The sequence below is a fragment of the Bubalus bubalis genome, chromosome 10 (assembly GCF_019923935.1).
Source record: "Bubalus bubalis isolate 160015118507 breed Murrah chromosome 10, NDDB_SH_1, whole genome shotgun sequence".
NCBI classification, from domain to species: Eukaryota; Metazoa; Chordata; class Mammalia; order Artiodactyla; family Bovidae; genus Bubalus; species Bubalus bubalis.
This window is the reverse complement of record NC_059166.1, coordinates 30,571,651-30,592,813: the sequence shown is the minus strand read 5'-3', so window position 1 is coordinate 30,592,813 and position 21,163 is coordinate 30,571,651. Positions and strand designations below refer to the sequence as shown.

The 21,163-nt window shown below is 38.1% G+C and overlaps 1 protein-coding gene across 23 annotated transcripts in view; it reads right to left on the bottom strand.

The window, feature by feature from the left end:
- AHI1 (Abelson helper integration site 1) overlaps positions 1 to 21,163 on the bottom strand; it is a 219,105-nt gene that overhangs the window by 163,771 nt on the left and 34,171 nt on the right. For all 23 annotated transcript variants that reach the window (XM_025294490.3, XM_044924197.2, XM_006059263.4 and 20 more), the window contains 6 exons: positions 17,492 to 17,705; positions 16,043 to 16,235; positions 14,542 to 14,637; positions 10,028 to 10,213; positions 8,309 to 8,461; positions 1,442 to 1,574 (listed from right to left, as the gene is read on the bottom strand). In XM_025294490.3, coding sequence (XP_025150275.3) covers positions 1,442 to 1,574; positions 8,309 to 8,461; positions 10,028 to 10,213; positions 14,542 to 14,637; positions 16,043 to 16,235; positions 17,492 to 17,705 — 975 coding nt within the window. The remainder of the gene's footprint in view (positions 1 to 1,441; positions 1,575 to 8,308; positions 8,462 to 10,027; positions 10,214 to 14,541; positions 14,638 to 16,042; positions 16,236 to 17,491; positions 17,706 to 21,163) is intronic.

Below are 21,163 nucleotides of genomic sequence, written 5' to 3'. Positions count from 1 at the left end.
AAACAATTCACTAGAGGGCCTCAACAGCAGATATGAACTGTCAGAATAATCGCTAAATGTGAAGACAATTCAATTAAGATTACGTAGTCGGAAGGGCAGAAAGAAAAAAATGAAGGAAAATGAATAAAGGTGCAGAGCTCTGTTGCATACCATCAAGTGCACCAACACAGAAATGATGGGAGTCTCAGAAGAAGAGAAGAAACAGAAGGGGGCAGAAATAACATTTGAAGAAATAAAGAAGAAAAACTTCCCAAGTTTGTGAAAAACATTAATCTGTACGTACATCCTATGAGCTGAATGAATTCCACGCAGATACATCATAATCAAAAACCAAAGACAAAGATTCTTCCTTTTTAAAAAATTTTTTCAGATTCAAGCAGTAGTTGGTATATCTAAATTCAAGTCTTTCTTAAAGCACGAAGTAACACATATTTATTCTGGAAATGTTAAAAACGTATATCAGAATGAAAATAATTCTTTCACTGCCCAGTGCATAGTGGAAAAAAAAATCACTATTAATACTCTGGGGGTATGTTTTCTTTAGAATCTTTTTTTCCCCAATGCATAGCTTTTAGTGAATGTTAACGATAGCAGAATAGCATAGTCATAATCAAACTACATGATAACTTTGTACATCTAAAGTGAACATTTCACAAGGAGGAATATTTACTTAATAGCTGATAATCAAGCCAATTATGAGTCCTTGCTGAAAAAAAGAGCCAATCAGCCCCGGAATAATAAACTGTGAAGCTGAGAGAAACTCAAAGTCAGTGCTTGGGGCAGATGCCTATGAAAAGCTGGCTACTGCCTGCTGAGGTGAGCTGGTTTTCACCATTAACAAGAAGGGAAAGTATTTCATGCCTCTATGACTAGAAGAGCATGAATACCCACCGAAAAAACATCTCTAATGTTACAGAAATAACTTGTCAACGTGGTTTCTCCATTTTTTAAAGGTACTTTAAGAGTAGGTCTTTGGACTCTCTGCTGATTTACTAAAATTAAAATTCCTCATTGGTATTCCTGAGCCAATTTTTACTGTCTTAGTACATAAAAAATTTGAGGGCTTTCATAACCAAATTCTCATTATTATCAAAGGACTAAAATTGGACTAAAATTCCTCAAGAGATTTATTAATCCTACATGCTGCCAAATTTCTATACTTAAAATAGAAAATACACAAAGAGTACCTCTTAAATATTTAAAAAAATTTATTATCCTTCATTTAATCATTCTCATTATTATCCTTCGTTTAATCATTCTCATTTTTATTCCTGGACATATACTGTATAGTGTAAATTATTAAAAAAGAATTGTGACTTTACTTGAGGAAATCTATTTTAATTCAGTAGTATGGGTGGATGACAAACTAAAATTTCAATGTATTAAAAAAAAATCCTCTCATAGTCTAATATTAGACTAAACAGATAGGATCATTACTCACAAATAATTGGATATCCATCCCGGCTGGCACAGGCTGCTGCTAATATTCTTCCATTGTGGGAGAAAGCAAGACAAAAGCATCCTCGCTCTCCTGCATTTAGTGAGAAGAGGTGCTTGTTTGGGATACGGCAGGCCTGTAAAACATACATTTTACAAATACAGATGAAGAAACATTAAATATGAAAGCTAGTTGTTGATTTCAATTATCGTAGCTGGTGTCGTTTCTGGTTTTTTGAAAGGTCCCTTTACTGTGAGGCAGAGGAGGAGGAAAGCAAGTAAGCAGAATGATGGAAAAGCATAGTAAATTACTTCACTTTCAAAGCAGACAATCAGTTTTAATTCTCCATAAAATTGAGTGAATTTATACCCCATGCCTAACTAGCACTATTCACCTAAAAGATGAACACAAAATTTCAAGATCTGATACTCTAAAGCTGTCACTACCAGAAAGAATGAAGGGATGGAGCCAAAGCAAAAACAATACCCAGCTGTGGATGTGACTGGTGATAGAAGCAAGGTCCGATGCTGTAAAGAGCAACATTGCATAGGAACCTGGAATGTCAGGTCCATGAATCAAGGCAAACTGGAAGTGGTCAAACAAGAAATGGCAAGAGTGAATGTCGACATTCTAGGAATCAGCGAACTGAAATGGACTGGAATTGGTGAATTTAACTCAGATGACCATTATATCTACTACTGCGGGCAGGAATCCCTCAGAAGAAATGGAGTGGCCATCATGGTCAACAAAAGAGTCCAAAATGCAGTACTTGGATGCAATCTCAAAAACAACAGAATGATCTCCGTTCGTTTCCAAGGCAAACCATTCAATATCACAGTAATCCAAGTCTATGCCCCAACCAGTAACGCTGAAGAAACTGAAGTTGAATGGTTCTATGAAGACCTACAAGACCTTTTAGAACTAACACCCAAAAAAGATGTCCTTTTCATTATAGGGGACTGGAATGCAAAAGTAGGAAGTCAAGAAACACCTGGAGTAACAGGCAAATTTGGCCTTGGAGTACGGAATGAAGCAGGGCAAAGACTAATAGAGTTTTGCCAAGAAAATGTACTGGTCATAACAAACACCCTCTTCCAACAACACAAGAGAAGACTCTATACATGGACATCACCAGATGGTCAACACCGAATTCAGATTGATTATATTCTTTGCAGCCAAAGATGGAGAAGCTCTATACAGTCAGCAAAAACAAGACCAGGAGCTGACTGTGGCTCAGATCATCAACTCCTTATTGCCAAATTCAGACTTAAATTGAAGAAAGTAGGGAAAACCACTAGACCATTCAGGTATGACCTAAATCAAATCCCTTATGATTATACAGTGGAAGTGAAAAATAGATTTAAGGGCCGAGATCTGATAGATAGAGTGCCTGATGAACTATGGAATGAGGTTCGTGACATTGTACAGGAGACAGGGATCAAGACCATTCCCATAGAAAAGAAATGCAAAAAAGCAAAATGGCTGTCTGGGGAGGCCTTAGAAATAGCTGTGAAAAGAAGAGAAGCGAAAAGCAAAGGAGAAAAGGAAAGCTATAAACATCTGAATGCAGAGTTCCAAAGAATAGCAAGAAGAGATAAGAAAGCCTTCTTCAGCGATCAATGCAAAGAAATAGAGGAAAACAACAGAATGGGAAAGACTAGGGATCTCTTCAAGAAAATTAGAGATACCAAAGGAACATTTCATGCAAAGATGAGCTCGATAAAGGACAGAAATGGTATGGACCTCACAGAAGCAGAAGATATTAAGAAGACATGGCAAGAATACACAGAAGAACTGTACAAAAAAGATCTTCATGACCCAGATAATCACGATGGTGTGATCACTGACCTAGAGCCAGACATCCTGGAATGTGAAGTCAAGTGGGCCTTAGAAACCATCACTACGAACAAAGCTAGTGGAGGTGATGGAATTCCAGTTGAGCTCTTTCAAATCCTGAAAGATGATGCTGTGAAAGTGCTGCACTCAATATGCCAGCAAATTTGGAAAACTCAGCAGTGGCCACAGGTCTGGAAAAGGTCAGTTTTCATTCCAATCCCAAAGAAAGGCAATGCCAAAGAATGCTCAAACTACCACACAATTGCACTCATCTCACACACTAGTAAAGTAATGCTCAAAATTCTCCAAGCCAGGCTTCAGCAATATGTGAACCGTGAACTTCCTGATGTTCAAGCTGGTTTTAGAAAAAGCAGAGGAACAAGAGATCAAATGGCCAACATCCGCTGGATCATGGAAAAAGCAAGAGAGTTCCAGAAAAGCATCTATTTCTGCTTTATTGACTATGCCAAAGCCTTTGACTGTGTGGATCACAATAAACTGTGGAAAATTCTGAAAGAGATGGGAATACCAGACCACCTGATCTGTCTCTGGAGAAATTTGTATGCAGGTCAGGAAGCAACAGTTAGAACTGGACATGGAACAACAGACTGGTTCCAAATAGGAAAAGGAGTACATCAAGGCTATATATTGTCACCCTGTTTATTTAACTTATATGCAGAGTACATCATGAGAAACGCTGGACTGGAAGAAACACAAACAGGAATCAAGATTGCCGGGAGAAATATCAATAACCTCAGATATGCAGATGACACCACCCTTATGGCAGAAAGTGAAGAGGAACTCAAAAGCCCCTTGATGAAAGTGAAAGTGGAGAGTGAAAAAGTTGGCTTAAAGCTCAACATTCAGAAAACGAAGATCATGGCATCCAGTCCCACCCCTTCATGGGAAATAGATGGGGAAACAGTGAAAACAGTGTCAGACTTTATTTTTCTGGGCTCCAAAATCACTGCAGATGGTGACTGCAGCCATGAAATTAAAAGACGCTTACTCCTTGGAAGGAAAGTTATGACCAACCTAGATAGCATATTCAAAAGCAGAGACATTACTTTGCCAACAAAGGTTCGTCTAGTCAAGGCTATGGTTTTTCCAGTGGTCATGTATGGATGTGAGAGTTGGACTGTGAAGAAGGCTGAGTGCCAAAGAATTGATGGTTTTGAACTGTGGTGTTGGAGAAGACTCTTGAGAGTCCCTTGGACTGCAAGGAGATCCAACCAGTCCATTCTGAAGGAGGTCAGCCCTGGGATTTCTTTGGAAGGAATGATGCTGAAGCTGAAACTCCAGTACTTTGGCCACCTCATGAGAAGAGTTGACTCATTGGAAAAGACTCTGATGCTGGGAGGGATTGGGGGCAGGAGGAGAAGGGGACGACAGAGGATGAGATGGCTGGATGGCATCAGTGACTCGATGGACGTGAGTCTGAGTGAACTCCGGGAGTTGGTGATGGACAGGGAGGCCTGGCGTGCTGCGATTCATGGGGTCGCAAAGAGTCAGACACGACTGATCTGATACCCCATGCCTAACTGGCATTATTCACCTAAAAGATGAACACAAAATTTCAAGATCTGATACTCTAAAGCTGTCACTACCAGATTATTTTCATATAGCCGCAAAAGGGAATATGTGTCACGCCCTTCTTTCATGACAGCAACTAATAGGTGATTTTTGTGGAACCATAAACTTGTCCTGAGTCTACAGATGACATACAGACCAAGCTGAAGTCCAGGATGTATAAATATTCATTCTTTCTTTTTTCTCTTAAATAACCATCATTTGTAAAGCCTTCCAAAATGCATTTTTGGAGTAAATCAATCACTTCCTATTGATTTCTCATTCACTATTTTTATTAAAATTCCTTCATCATTTTTATGTTTTCATTCCTTATTACCAGATGAAACCAAAACTTTTTGAGTATTGATATGTATTGTAGAAAATACTACTTGCTTTTACTTGTCCTAATTCTACTTCTTTAAAACTTTGGTGAGCCTTAGTTCCTGTATTTCTTTCTTATTATTCAAAATGTATATTTGGCCCTTATGATATGCCATGAATGTGGTACTTTTACTACAAATATCTTTTTATATATTCATCATGAGCTTCCCAGGTGGTTCAGTGATAAGGAATCCGCCTGCTAGTGCAGGAGACACAGGAGACGCGGGTTCAATCCCTGGGTTGGGAAGATGGCCTGGAGTTAGGAAATAGCTTCCCACTCCAGTATTCTTGCCTGGAAAATCCCATGGACAGAGAAATGTGGTGGGCTACAGTCCATGGGATGGCAAAGAGTCAAACACTACTGAGTGACTGAGCGCACATGCACACATATTCATCACAGCAAACCTGTGAGTAACTTCTAGTACTATATACAGCTAGTAAGTATTATTCAGAGGGTTAAGCTCAGCTCAGTCAAAGACTATTGACTCAAGGACCTGCTTTCTAGACAGGAACCAGGTTCTCACAAGTAGCATCACAATTTAGCAGCAATATGAAGAGGCAGAATTATGAGCAGCTACTAGAAAGGTGAAAAATTCAACAGACATCTATTAGATGTCAATAATGTACCAGATACCATCTTTCCATCCAGATGATTTAGAAAAGGGAGAGGAGGATAAAAAGAGGTCAAAAATTGAAGGAAAAGTTAGCAGGTTTCATAATCATTTACTGCTGCTCGTAGAGGAGGCGGTGTAGTTAAGGAAAACTGTGCCTCATCACTAAAGCCAAAACACTAAAGACACCATCATTTAACTTGCATTCCCAGAGTAAGACACTATACTCAGAAGACGCACCTGATGAACATTTAATAACAGCAACAAAGGGCCTCAACACCCTCAACTCTCCACTTCTTTACTACTTTGTCAGTCACTCAGTCACACTAGGTCTTTTCTCCTTTCGTATTCATGTCGCATTTCTCACTTTTGCCACCAGCATCCCAAGGTTGGATCCTTCTCACCTCACACATCAATGACTGCAACGGCCACCTTCCTCTCATTCGGATGTATTCTATTTCAAGGTCCACTACATGCCATTGCCAGCACTGGGACAAACTGTTAATTTGTCCTAAAATACAATTGTTATCACACTTCCTTCTCACCTGAAACCTCCCACTTTTCCTCAGCCCCACATAATCAAATATTAGGCTACCCACCATTTGAGCCACTTCAGAGTGTGGGCCTACTCCATCATCACCACTTGACCTCTTACAAAAACTCGCATTTCCTGCCCACCAAGCTTTGAGTGTCTGAGGAATACAACAGGTGCTTTCCCATTTATTTTTAACATTGCCCCAATGTGAAATACTCTTCCCTGTGCTCTTCACTCACTCCTAACTTGACCACTCTAAAGTTTGTCATAGGCTCCGCCAACCTGTTGTATGAACCCTTCTTCCACCACTCCAGATCACCATTTACGTATCAGAAATCCTCAAACTGCTTTCATTTCAGGGTGTTTTACAGTCTTAAAATTTTTTTGAGGATCCCCAAATGTGGCTAGATCTACAGATATTTACCATATTAGAAATTGAAACTAAGAAATTAAAAAACCATTTGTTAATCATTTAAAAAATAACAGAGCAAGTCCATTAAATGTTAACATAATTTCTTTTCATGAAAGATTTCATAAAATGGAACTGCTCTAAATTTTTGCTAATCTTTTCAATATCTGGCTTAATAAATGGTAGCTGGATTTGCTTAATAAAAGCAAAACTGCTTCTGCATTCACCCTCTTGTGATATCAGATATCATTTAGCCTCTGGAAAACTCCAGTGTGAGAGAATGAAAGTCTTGTGAGAGAATGAAAGTTAAAAAGACAGATTAAATCATTACAGAATCATTAGAATTATTACGATCTTATTCTGAAAATAGACTAACTTCAACAGATCCCTTGAAAGGGTCTGAGGACTCCCAGCAGTGCCTAAATCACACTTTTGAGAACTGCTCATCTAAACAATTATTTTTATATCTATATTTCCTGAAGAGTTCTTTGCAGAATACCTGTTAGTGAACAGCACAGTAACTCCCATGTTCCCAACTGATGTGAAAGGTCCCCAAGGGCACAGTCTAAGTATTATCTCTCCATACTATTATGTGTAAAGTGTTTAAAAGTGACTTTAAGATGTATCTGTAAAATTGGCCTCAAAAAGAAAATTAAATATGATGCAAAACAGAACGTGAAAAAGTCTAGGAAAATAGTCACTCTTATGTATATACTGAGTCTATAAAATGAACCACTCCACTCTTTACAGAAACAAATACAACTGGCAAAACTTCACCAGTAATGCTTCTTGCCACCGCAAAATATGATAGCCAAGTACAAAAAAATTTTAGTGAAAACTTAAATACTGCTCAACTTCTGGTAAAAGGATATACATATACCTGTCTATCAAAATGTGATTCAGGAAGAAGCCAGGGACTGAGAATTTCATGAATCTAAAAACTGTCGATTTATGGCCTGAACTGTGTCCCCCTACATTCCTCTGTTGAAGCCCTAAGCCCAGTACCTCAGACTGTAACAGTATTTGGATACAAGGTCTTTACAGAGCAGATTAAGCTAAAATGAGGTTGCTAGGGGGAGCCGTAGCCTAATAAGAAGAAGATGAGACACCAGGGATGTACACGTACAGAGAAAAGACCACAAAGAAGCAGCAAGATGGCAGCCATCTGCCAGCCAAGGAGAAAGGCCTCAGCATAAACCAGCCTGCCAACCCTTAATCTGGGACTTCCAGCCTCCAGAATTACGAGAAAATACATTTCTATTGATTAAGCCAACCTGTCTGTGATATTTCTTATGGCAGCTCTGGCAAACTAATAAAACTCTCCATAACCCCAAAGAACTTAAGATAGTATCTGTATGTACCCGCTAGGCACTCTATTATTCTTTACCAAATGAAGTAATAGGCAGACAAGATCATGGCTAAAAACAAGGATAACCTGAAAGCTTTAAGTAGCAAGCTATTTACCCTAGGAGCTGATGGCGCATTTTAAAATAAATATGTAAATGAATCCAGTGTCAGTGAACACTCACCTGCCCAGGCAACCGTCTCCACTTCACCACTTCCTTTGAATCTTCTAATCCAGGCTCCGTGTCCACTGAACTTGGCTCATGGTGTCGCTCACAGAACACTGGTTTACCCTTTTCTTCCTGAAGAGCCATCATAGAACGGTAAGATGGCTTTACCTAAGTATGTACAGAAAATGAGAAAATGTATGTATCATGTTAATCTTTTTCTCTTTTCTAGCATATATGGCTTTTAAAATATTGAAACAAACAGTATAATATGAAAATGTTTCAAAATGTAATCCAGAAAAAATTCTACTTTTATTTGTACACTATTTAAATAAAATAAAATGAATGGGCTTCCCTGATAGCTCAGTTGGTAAAGAATCCGCCTGCAATGCAGAAGACCCCGGTTCGATTCTTGGGTTGGGAAGATCTGCTGGAGAAGGGATAGGCTACCCACTCTAGTAATCTTGGGCTTCCCTTGTGGCTCAGCTGGTTAAGAATCCACCTGCAATGTGGGAGACTTGGGTTCGATCCCTGGGTTGGGAAGATCCCCTGGAGAAGGGAAAGGCTACCCACTACAGTATTCTAGCTTGGAGAATTCCATGGGCTGTATACTCCATGGATTCACAAAGAGTTGGAGATGATGAAACAACTTTCACTATCACTTTAAATAAAATGAAAGTTGCTAGAAATTACAGTCTTAAACCTAAAAGCCTTAAAAGAGGGAAAGGCTAAAACAGAACTCCAACGAAGCAGTTTTAGTCACTCTGTCCCTTTGTTTCTACCTCTTCACCAATACCTACCAGAAGTTATATTATAGCTCTGGAATTGCACTATGGAATCTCTGGCTTTAAGATCATAACATAAAGACCTAATGTTTTTAAATCCTCCATTTCTTAAAATAGATTTAATTCCATTCAAATCAATGAAAACCAACACTGTGGTCACAGTTTATATCAATACAGAATATGCAGAATGGCCTGAAATGTTTTGTATCAATGAGACAAAAGCAAAAGTTTCACCTCATTTTAGGACAAATGTTTGCTAAGATACTCATAATTTTAATCTGTATACAACAGAAGTAGAAACATTACTTGTTGATTATTTGAATAATAGTGTAAAAAATCTGCAAGCTATGATCTAAATGTAGCCCAATGACATTTTTGCAAATAAAGTTTTATTCAAACACATCCAAAACCATCTGTTTGGTTATCATCTACATATGTGTATGTAGCTACTTTCACTTTAGGTTGAGTAGCTGTGAGAGAGGCTGCATAGCCTGCAAAGCCGAAACTATTTACTGTCTGGTCCTGTTTGTCAATTTCCACATTAAGTCATCTGCCTGCAATGCAGGAGCCCTGGGTTAGATTCCTGGGTTGGGAAGATCCCCTGGAGAAGGAAATGGCAACCCACTCCAGTATTCTTGCCTGGAGAACCCCATGGACAGATGTGCCTGGCGGGCTACAGTCCATGGGGTCACAAGAGTCAGACACGACTTAGTGACTAAACCACCATCACATATTAAGTCATTCTTTTATCTTTAATATTTAAAGATTAGCATTATTTTTAGTATAGTATCAGCTATTACAGGCTTAATATATAATCTCTGAAGTTTCCTTTCTACTTCAGATATCTATTAAAATAATTCTAAAGTTTTTATCTGTATAGAAATAGAAACCATCACCCACCCTTTAATCTCAACAACAGAAGATATATTTTTTGCATGTGCTATTAACTTACACATTCTGGAACTTTCAATCCTCTTACAGTTACATACAGCGTTGATGGATAATGATTTCTTGGACATTTTGACCACCACTCAAAAACCTCAACGACGTTTGACTGGGATCGAGGCTTAGTAGGTGGGTAATACAGTTGCAAGCGAAGTTTTGAATTGATGTTTACATTTCCATTGGCTCCTAGAAGCTTAAAATGAGAATTCAAATGAAACGTTACTTTCATTGAAAAGATGCCCAATAAACCAACAGTAGACAGTCAAAAATTCATTTTAAAAAGATTAATATGGCATGCTGAAGTTCCTCAGATTTGTAAAGCAAAGAACAGTGACACAGTTGGTTAAGCACAGTTTCAGATCATTTTGACAAGGTAACCGAAAAGACATACTGCTAAGTCGCTTCAGTCCTGCTAGTCACACTCTGTGTGAGCCCATAGATGGCAGCCCACCAGGCTCCCCCGTCCCTGGAATTCTCCAGGCAAGAACACTGGAGTGGGTTGCCATTTCCTTCTCCAATGCATCAAAGTGAAAAGTGAAAGTGAAGTTGCTCAGTCGTGTCCGATTTTTCGTGACCCCATGGACTGCAGCCTACCAGGCTCCTCCGCCCATGGGATTTTCCAGGCAAGAGTACTGAAGTGGGGTTGCCATTGCCTTCTCCAAAAGACATCCTAAGAGCTGTCTTTCCCCCTATACAACTTCAGACCATTGGTAAAGCATTAACATTACTGTGGCAGGTGTTACTTTGTACAAATTAGGTGATCAACATACATCTGTCTGTAACAATACTGATAAAGATTAAAATGCATATTATTTAAACACAGAAACAAATTTCCCATTTGTTCAACATGAGTATTTTTACTGGTAAAATTTCATGGTTAGACTTTCAAAAAGTCAAGATTATTCTAAAAGAGGGCTCCATATTATGTTTTTAAAATGTTTTTGGTCCACCTTCTTAAAAAGGTCTATTCAATTTAAAAAGCTATTAAACAAGGCAACATACGTTTAAGCTAAATAAGTGGACATTCTTAGGAGAAAAATTATCTCACCAACTCAAAATTAGGTTCTCTTTCACTAGACTGTGGCCGTTAAGTAGAAAATACCTCTGTTAACCTTTGTGTCCTTTACAAATTAGTAGAGACAGCTGAGAGCTTCTGCAGCAGTTCAGGCAGAACATGGAGGTGACAAACTGGAAGAGTAGGAAGGGACAGAGTACAGGGAACATTTAATAACTGTTACTGATCGTGCAACTTGGAAAGTAAACGGGGAAGAGCCAAGAAAGACGCTTAACGTAGTGCATCCAGCAGAACTTTCTGTGATGACAGGCATGCTCTCAACTTGTGCCATGCAAGACAGTGTCCACTAGTCACTATGGCTGTCGGGCACTTGAAGTGGGGCTAGGGCAACTGTGGAAATCAAATTTTAATTACATTTAATTTTAGCTCATTAATTTGAATTCAAACAGCCACATATGACTTGTAGCTACCAAAACAGATAAGGCAGCGCTAAGGCGGTAAGCCTGGGAGACTGGGCAGATGGCGGTGCTACCAAATGAGGCAGCAGATAGGGAAGATGCAAGAGATTTAGGGAGGATGTTCAGTTTGGGGGAGTCAGATAGCTATGGGTCACCCAAGCTGAAATGTCTGAATTTTAAAGCATATGCAGGAAAAGCAGGGTCTAAGAAAAGTGGATTACAGATGAAATCATGAGCAGGATTGATATTAAAGAGATAGGTGGAAGACCAGGAAGGAAACTGAAGGAACGTGATAAGGAAATCAGGAAAAAATGGTGTCAAGAAAAACCAAGGTATCAAGAGCTTCAAAATCATGGTACTACACATATAAGCATGACTGGTAAAAGAACTAGAAAATGTTCAATAATTTGGCAAATAGAAGCTTTATTAGCTGAGGCAAAACCCAGATTTGCACTGCCTTCAGGAAGAAGGTATCAATAAAGAAACAAAAGTTAGCAAAAATACAACTCATCTTTTCCCTACCCCTGTAGGAGAGGATGTAAAGTCAACGGAGGTTGTAAGCTGAGGGGTGACATTATGAAATAGAAGGATAAAAAAATAGTTTCAAACTGAGCAATTGAGATGTTTAGTCATTAAATAGTAAGCACTCATGATTCCTTTCATAAACTGTACTATCTGCCTAAAGCTTATCATAAGGCAATAATATCATTTTTAGAAGGTTATTTATTCCCCAGATTCTAAATCATACTTTCCATAAGTTGTTTTAATATTCACTAACCAATTTTGTTTATACAAGTATGCTGCTTAGTATGAGTAAACAACTAAGATTCAGCCAAATCCTGCCATTATGATTACAAACCATAGAATGTGAAGCATGAATAAATAAGGTTTTATTATTTTGTAGTTTAACAGATTAGTCATATACATGTGCTTAAAGAATCAAAAGTGCCTCTACCTGAGAATTAGGATAAAGTCTCATTTATATCTGGACAAAGTTCTTTGGGGTTCATTTGGATCACTATGATAACTTCACAATTACCTAGGACATTCTTAGAACCAATGGTACAGGTATTAAAACATGTGCATTGTAATCTGATTCATGTTATTTTCTCAAAGATGAGTTTTTTTTAGTCAGTTTCCATATATTTATTAATTCCCTCAGTAGATACTCATGGAGCACTTTCTGTGCGCCATTCATATGCATGGAATGATATTATAGAGAATTTCAAGAGTAATATATTAAATGCAAAGAGATTTGGTAAAATACAGACTAAAATATGTTCAACAAATTGGCCCAAAAGAATTGCCAGTGACTTGAAAACTTACAGTCTAATGAAAGATATATATGTTTACAACAGAGGACGCACATACAATAATGTACCCTTTACTTCTGATTGCATGAATAAATAAATAAAAATTTGTATAACACTTAAAAGATAAAATGTTGTGAAATACATTGTTTCCCAAGTGCAACTGACAGTAAATAGGGCAGTTCTGCACAGACCGTAGCATAAAAGTAACGAAAGCAGTTTCTAATAAGACCACAAGGTGGCAATGTTCATTCACTCTGTGAATGGGACCCTTTCTGGTCTTTTGTTTTTATTTATTTATTTGATTTAGTATGAGATGGGGTCTAGAAAAAGGTATAAGAGGCTATAGAAGGGAGATTTTAGAAGGTACAATGGACAGAGGGATTCTAAAACCACTCTAGAATTAATGACTTCCTCACCACAGTCAATCTGCTGCCATTCAGCAAGCGGACTGCACCTCTTTTAAAGCCTCTAAACTTCAGCATGGACTAAGTGTCTCATCTGGGTTTTCACAGCGTCTGCTTCATTGCACACAATCATACGGGCAATATGTTTACATAGAAACTGAACTGGAGGGCCAGGACAATGTCTAATTTATCTACAAATACCCTATATTTAAAAGAGTGCCTGGCAATTCACAGACATTTAGTAAATATTTGTTGAATGAATGGATGCACAAATGGAAAAATTTTATAAGATAATACACAACAGGTTAATTACTCAAGACTTCTTACAACTCAAATTTATGTTCGAAGTCAGAAATAAAAAAATTATGAAATTAAAATTTACCCTTTTAAAACATCAATCTATCCATATGTTTCATCTCTGTTGAAACATCCTAGTCAAAGATACCTTCATTTTATACCTAGACTACAGCAAGAAGTTTCTACTTTGATTTCCAGTATCTACATTTCTGACCTCTCTAATTCATTCTCTACCCAGCAAAGTAAGCTTTATAAAAAATAAATCAGATTATTTCACTCTTTTATTTAAAATCGTTAAATGGCTTCCCATTACTCTTTAAAGTCTATAATGGTGGCTAGTTGCTATAATGGCTTGGGCTCGAAGACCTTGTGTAACCAAGGCCCTGTCTACCTCAGCAAGCTCTCCGGACACCGTTTTCTCCCTCAGTCTCTGTCCTTCATTCTCAGTGGCCTTCTTTCGGTTATCGAGGTATTCCTTGCTCCTTACAACATCAGGGTCTTTGCATACTCTGCACCCAACCGAGAACTCTCTTTCTCATTCCTGCCATCCAGCTCACGATCAGGTTCAATGTCCTTTCTGTAGGAGACCTTTACCTGATACCACAGATGCTTTCATCATCTTGATAGTATTCATAAAAATTATAATAAATGCTAAGCTCTATGATCAACCGTTTTATGCCTGTTTTCTTGCTAGAATATGAAGCCCATGAGGTCAAGGAATTTATCTTCTTTGTTCACTGAATAGAACAGTGGCTGGCACATAGAAAAGGTTCAACAGATAATTTGTTGAGTTGAATAAATGTGGGCAGGGCTGTGTGTGTCTTTTTCAATGCTGGGTCCCCAGAGCATAAAGTGTATCTGGCACACATCTAAGCACTGAACAAATATCTAAGAATCTGAATGAGCATCATTTGAGTTTGAATTAATACCTCTTCACCACAGCAATCTTACCTCCTTATCCTTACTCCTTATATGACACCAAACTGAGTTGAAAAAAAAATAATCCATAACATTTGAAGATTTGAAAAACATACCTTGAGAAATGCCCAGGCGATTTTCCGGAAGCCACATTCTTGGTTTCGAATTTCAGAGTTATTCTTAATTTCTTCCATGCTTAAGAAATCAAGAATCTGTAAGTAAGCATAAAAAATTATTTCACAGTATACTAGGTTATCTAAAATTTAATATTTTCTAATATTACTAAAATTTTAAAAACCCTCACTTAGAAGAAAAACATTTTTATCTCATCTCGCTCACTTTTAACTCACCCAGTTAGTAAGGTCTGTTTCTGATCACTTTATCTTTTATCAATAAATCTTTTAAGATTTATTTAAAACTCAAGACAAAGTATTATCTCAAATGTAGTCCTGGCAAAAATATACCAGGCATAGAATTCTTAGGCTTTGCTCATTTTTGAATGTATGAGCACAGACTTCAAAGACTTGATTGTTTAATAAACTCATGGCCTTATCTGTAGGTTCCTCCTTGGATCAACTTCCTAATTTGGGTATTTTCTCTTTAGATATATGTTTTTATTAGGCTTCTCAAAAGATTTTCTTTCATATCTCCATCTTGTCTGGATATTAAACTTCACGGATTTCCAACCAACCAGCCACATGTATTCTAGGTACTTGTCAAAGACTACCACTTTGAGCCTACTGGTGCTTATCAAAAGGTCTGCTGAGGTAACAAATCTATAGAAGACTACTTAAAAAATAATACATACTCCAATTTATTCCTATTTCTTATATACTTAAACTTGTCTTCAATGTAATACATTCCCAATGAAAAAAACAGACAGTATAAGAAAAATATATAACAAAGTAAAAACAACTTGTAACCTAGACTCATAGCTGACAAACATTAACATCAAGTTTACAGGTGTTTAAATCTTGTTCTATGTATTCCAACACTATTTTGCAAACTATTTTCATATAATATGTAGTGGATAGCCCAAGTCAATATATACATATGTATATCATCATGTAAATATCATAAGTTTAATAAAAATCATAATTTATTTAACCAAACCTCCCGCTAATTGAAGAGACCTATTTCCTTAAAATTTCTGCTATTATAAACAGTGCTGAAATAAACATCCTTACACATCTTTGAGTACTTGCCACTTATCCTTTAGAAGAAATACCAAAAGTTAGAATAACAGCTTTAAGGACTTCTGATGGATATTATCAAGTTATCCTCAAATTCTCACACCACTTTTTTGAATTACTAATCTACTAAAATAATAGCCTGTGTGCTAAGTTTCTTCACCTGTGTCTGACTCTTTGTGACCCTATGGACTGTAGCCTGCCAGGCTCCTCTGTCCATGGGATTCTCTAGGCAAGAATACTGAAGTGAGTTGCCACGTCCTGCTTCAGGGGATCTTCCCAACCCAGGGATCGAACTCTGATCTCTTAAGTCTCCTGCGCTGGCAGGCAGGTTCATTACCACTAGCTCTTGGGAAGCCCCAAAATAAAAACTTACATTTGTGCTATTAAAATATTCATTAAAACTTATGCTCTATTCAATTCATACCTCAAAAAAAAGGATGACTTTGGGGCTCTCCTCAAAATCTCGAAGCAAATAGGGAAAGTTTTCATTAAATATAATTTGTTCTTCCCACTCTGGAAGCCTTGATTTTAACTGTTTAAAATCATACGGCTGGGTCATAATAGGAAGAATATAATCCACATTCTCTTTTTCATAGTAAGATGAAACAGGCCGTTCACTGTTCAAAAAAGATACTGCTATTAACACAATTCTTTGTAATTTTGAGAAGGCAAGAAAAAAATAAAACTAGGGTGTTCAAGGTGAGGTGATCAGAAACAATAAATAGCCATGATACATAAGGAAAAAATATTTTATGTACCTAGAAAGCTACAAATTTTATGAGGCTGAAAAGTAGTAGTATCTCAGTTCATTTTGCATTTACATACTCTCAGTTTCAAAGAATTATTTTATTATTTAAATATAAAGTGAGAGGTATGATTTGTCCTTCAGCATATAAAGCTAGAATAAAGTAACATCTTCAGAATATTAAGTGAGTTTGTGGTAAGTTAGTACATTAGATTTAATTAACAAAATTTGAGCACAACAGGATTGTATGTACTTCAAGGTTTGTTATATTTTCTTTCTATGCTCCAAGACAAATGAATAAGTGAATAACCTTTTTGATAATTTTCTTGTTTCCAATTTCTGCCATTTTTCCAGGCAAATAATTTTTTTGAATTCTAATACAGTCATTTATTATACTTTGTATTTGGGCCTTAAGCACGTATTAGCTACAAAATTAATACTAGGAAAAATTAAATTCAAGACATCTGCCTCACCTGAGGGACAGACAATACATTACATTCAAAAGAAAATATATATGAAAATATGAGGTTAGACAACTAAAGGATTTACAGTGTAACATGAGACGACTTACAATGTAACCTAAATATCATAAATTAGTCATTAAGCTTCAGAGAAACTGTCTCAACTCTCCTCTACTTAAAATTAATTACTCAATTAGCACAGTCACTTCATTTCTTCTATAAAACATATTGATCAATATCAATAGTTGAAGAACACCTACAATTAGTATGAAAATTGAAAGTGACAGTCAGTCGTATCTGACTCTTTGCAACCCCATGGACTATACATACAGTCCACGGAATTCTCCAGGCCAGAATACCAGAGTGGATAGTCTTTCCCTTCTCCAGGGGAATCTTCCCAACCCAGGGATCGAACCCAGGTCTCCCGCCATTGCAGGCAGATTCTTTACCATCTGAGCCACAAGGGAAGTCCAAGAATACTGGAGTGGATAGTCTTTCCCTTCTCCAGTGGATCTTCCCGACCCAGGGACTGAACCCGGGTCTCCTGCACTGTAGGAGGATTCCTTACCAACTGAGCTATCAGGGAATGACCGTCAGTGGCAGAAAAAGGACTTCTACTGTAGACAGTTTCAATTTCAAGGACTGGCTGTACAATTAAAAAAATTACCTATCATCTTTCTTGACATATTGACCAGTATTCTCATCAACCACATGAATTTTGACCATTGGGTGAGAAATCATAAAATCTGACTTAAGTCGATCAGTTCGGTGAATGTAAACTCCCAGGACAAGGTCATCATCAAGCAAACATTTGGGATAAACTGGACTATCACGGCTTGTTATTTCATGAACACCATCACCATCAGTATCTTCATTATCATCTGAAACCACATGCATGGAAGAAAATCAGTGTTATCAATGTGATAATTAATTGTTCCCATAACAATATACTCAACAATAAACACTGAATTTACAGATAATCTAATGCTTATGATCCATGCTTATTTATCTCTGTTCACAAAGACACTTCAAGGAAAAACAAAGAAAAAGCCAAACAATAGCAGACTATGCTCTGAGAGTAAATGCTTTATTTACTAATGCATTAAAATAGGGTGAGGTATCTTTCTTTGTTTTCCCTAACAAGGACCAACAACACAGAGAGAAAAAAATGAGAGCCAAAGGCAAAAAAGCAATTTTATCTAGGTACTTTCTAAGTGTAATATGTATCACTCAAATTGTTTATAACTACAATTTCTGTTTCTGGGTAGAATGCAGCAGGAATGCTGCAGGTCAATGTTTCTGGTAAAAAACAACTTGAAAAAGCCAAATAAATTGCAAAACTTATTTTTAAAGGCATCAGAAGAGTACAAAAACAATGGACAGTAGATGGACTTAAAGTCCAGAGAGGGAGAATCAATCTGGGGTAAGCTGATAGACTGGCAGCTGTTTCAGTGTCTGGGGACACTTTCTGATCAGGACATGAGAAGAGGACAAAGGCAGAAGTTCATCACTGGGAGAAAGAGTAACCAGAAACATTTTCAGTCGTTGTGCGGGGTTAAGTGATAAAAGTGGCCTCAAACACATGACCAGTGGGAGAGGCTAAAGAGAAGTGAAATCTCCCAGTCTTGTTTTAGCAAGCAAGGACTCACCAGAGGGAAGGGCCTGAAACAAAGCAGGCAAGGAGGAAGCCCCGGAGGGCATGGTGATTTTATGCCTACAGACACTTTTCACCTGGGATCACTTACCAATTCTGGGCATATCTAGAGGTTGAGAATCCAGGCATGGCCCCTGGCAGAAGGCCCCTACTGGGGGACAGAGAAGCCAGCAGAGATTCTGCTGTTCACATGGAGCTGGAGTGACAAAACCAGGAGACTTGAGAGGCCTCAGCCACATGGCCAGGCTCTCCCTCACGACATTTGCCAAAATTTGAAGTTGTATGGGGCAGAAGGCTAAAGGGCTAAGCTGAAAACCTCTGAAAGGCAAAGCTGACTCTCCCCCAAGTTCTCAAGGGCTAACGAGGCAAATATCTGCCAGGCTCTCAATTTGAAACACCTGGAAGGCCACATCCTAGGAACTGGGCAAATAGAGATAGGGTCCTACCAAAACTACGACACAGATTTGACTCAGCTTAAATTAGTTGAAATTAGTTGTCCACTCTGTCTGCCTAAGAGCAGAAAGAGAAAACCCTCTCTAGTGGAAGATGCAACTCTGGAATTCTACATACAATGTCCAGCATATAACAAAAAAGTTACTAGACATAAAAGAGACAAGACTATATGACCAATATCCAAGAGAAAACACAGAAAACAGCAGCAGACCTACAGATGATGTGTACTGGAGTTAGCACACAAGGACTTTATAATAATGATTAATATGCTCAAGAAAAAAAGGAAAAAAGGACAAAATAATTTTTAAAAATGGAGACTTTCTACAGAGAATTGAAATTGATTAAAAAAAACAGGCATTATGGAACTGAAAAATATATCACCTGAAATTAGGAATTCATGGATTTATCTAAAAAAGCATACTGGATGCAAAGGAAGGCATGATTAGTGAACCAGAAGAAAAATCATTATAAATATCCAAACCAAAGCATAATGAAAAAAAAAAAAAAAGAACTTCAGGGAAAAATTATAAGAAACATGTGGACAAACTCAAAAGAGTTTGTGAAGTTATAAATATCTAGAAAAACAGGAGAGGATGATAAAGAAGCCATAGTCAAAGCAATAATGAGTAAGAATTTTCAACAAGTGATCAGATCAGATCAGATCAGTCGATCAGTCATGTCCGACTCTTTGCGACCCCATGAATCGCAGCACGCCAGGCCTCCCTGTCCATCACCAACTCCTGGAGTTCACCCAGACTCATGTCCATCGAGTCAGTGATGCCATCCAGCCATCTCATCCTGTCGTCCCCTTCTCCTCTTGCCCCCAATCCTTCCCAGCATCAGAGTCTTTTCCAATGAGTCAACTCTTCGCATGAGGTGACCAAAGTACTGGAGTTTCAGCTTTAGCATCAGTCCTTCCAAAGAAATCCCAGGGCTGATCTCCTTCAGAATGGACTGGTTGGATCTCCTTGCAGTCCAAGGGAATCTCAAGAGTCTTCTCCAATACCACAGTTCAAAAGCATCAATTCTTTGGCGCTCAGCTTTCTTCACAGTCCAACTCTCACATCCATACATGACCACTGGAAAAACCATAGCCTTGACTAGACAAACCTTTGTTGGCAAAGTAATGTCTCTGCTTTTGAATATGCTGTCTAGGTTGGTCATAACTCTCCTTCCAAGGAGTAAGTGTCTTTTAATTTCATGGCTGCAGTCACCATCTTCAGTGATTTTGGAGCCCAGAAAAATAAAGTCTGACACTGTTTCCACTGTTTCCCCATCTATTTCCCATGAAGTGATGGGACCGGATGCCATGATCTTCGTTTTCTGAATGTTGAGCTTTAAGCCAACTTTTTCACTCTCCACTTTCACCTTCATCAAGAGGCTTTTTAGTTCCTCTTCACTTTCCGCCGTAAGGGTGGTGTCATCTGCATATCTGAGGTGATTGATATTTCTCCCAGCAATCTTGATTCCAGCTTGTGCTTCTTCCAGTCCAGCGTTTCTCATGATGTGCTCTGCATAGAAGTTAAATAAACAGGGTGACAATATACAGCCTTGACGAACTCCTTTTCCTATTTGGAACCAGTCTGTTATTCCATGTCCAGTTCTAACTGTTGCTTCCTGACCTGCATACAAATTTCTCCAGAGACAGATCAGGTGGTCTGGTATTCCCATCTCTTTCAGAATTTTCCACAGTTTATTGTGATCCACACAGTCAAAGGCTTTGGCATAGTCAATAAAGCAGAAATAGATGCTTTTCTGGAACTCTCTTGCTTTTTCCATGATCCAGAGGATGTTGGCCATTTGATCTCTGGTTCCTCTGCCTTTTCTAAAACCAGCTTGAACATCAGGAAGTTCACGGTTCACATATTGCTGAAGCCTGGCTTGGAGAATTTTGAGCATTACTTTACTAGTGTGTGAGATGAGTGCAATTGTGTGGTAGTTTGAGCATTCTTTGGCATTGCCTTTCTTTGGGATTGGAATGAAAACTGACCTTTTCCAGACCTGTGGCCACTGCTGAGTTTTCCAAATTTGCTGGCATATTGAGTGCAGCACTTTCACAGCATCATCTTTCAGGATTTGGAATAGCTCAACTGGAATTCCATCACCTCCACTAGCTTTGTTTGTAGTGATGCTTTCTAAGGCCCACTTGACTTCACATTCCAGGATGTCTGGCTCTAGGTCAGTGATATCCACAAGTGATAAATGATATCAATCAGTAAACTCTAAGCAGGG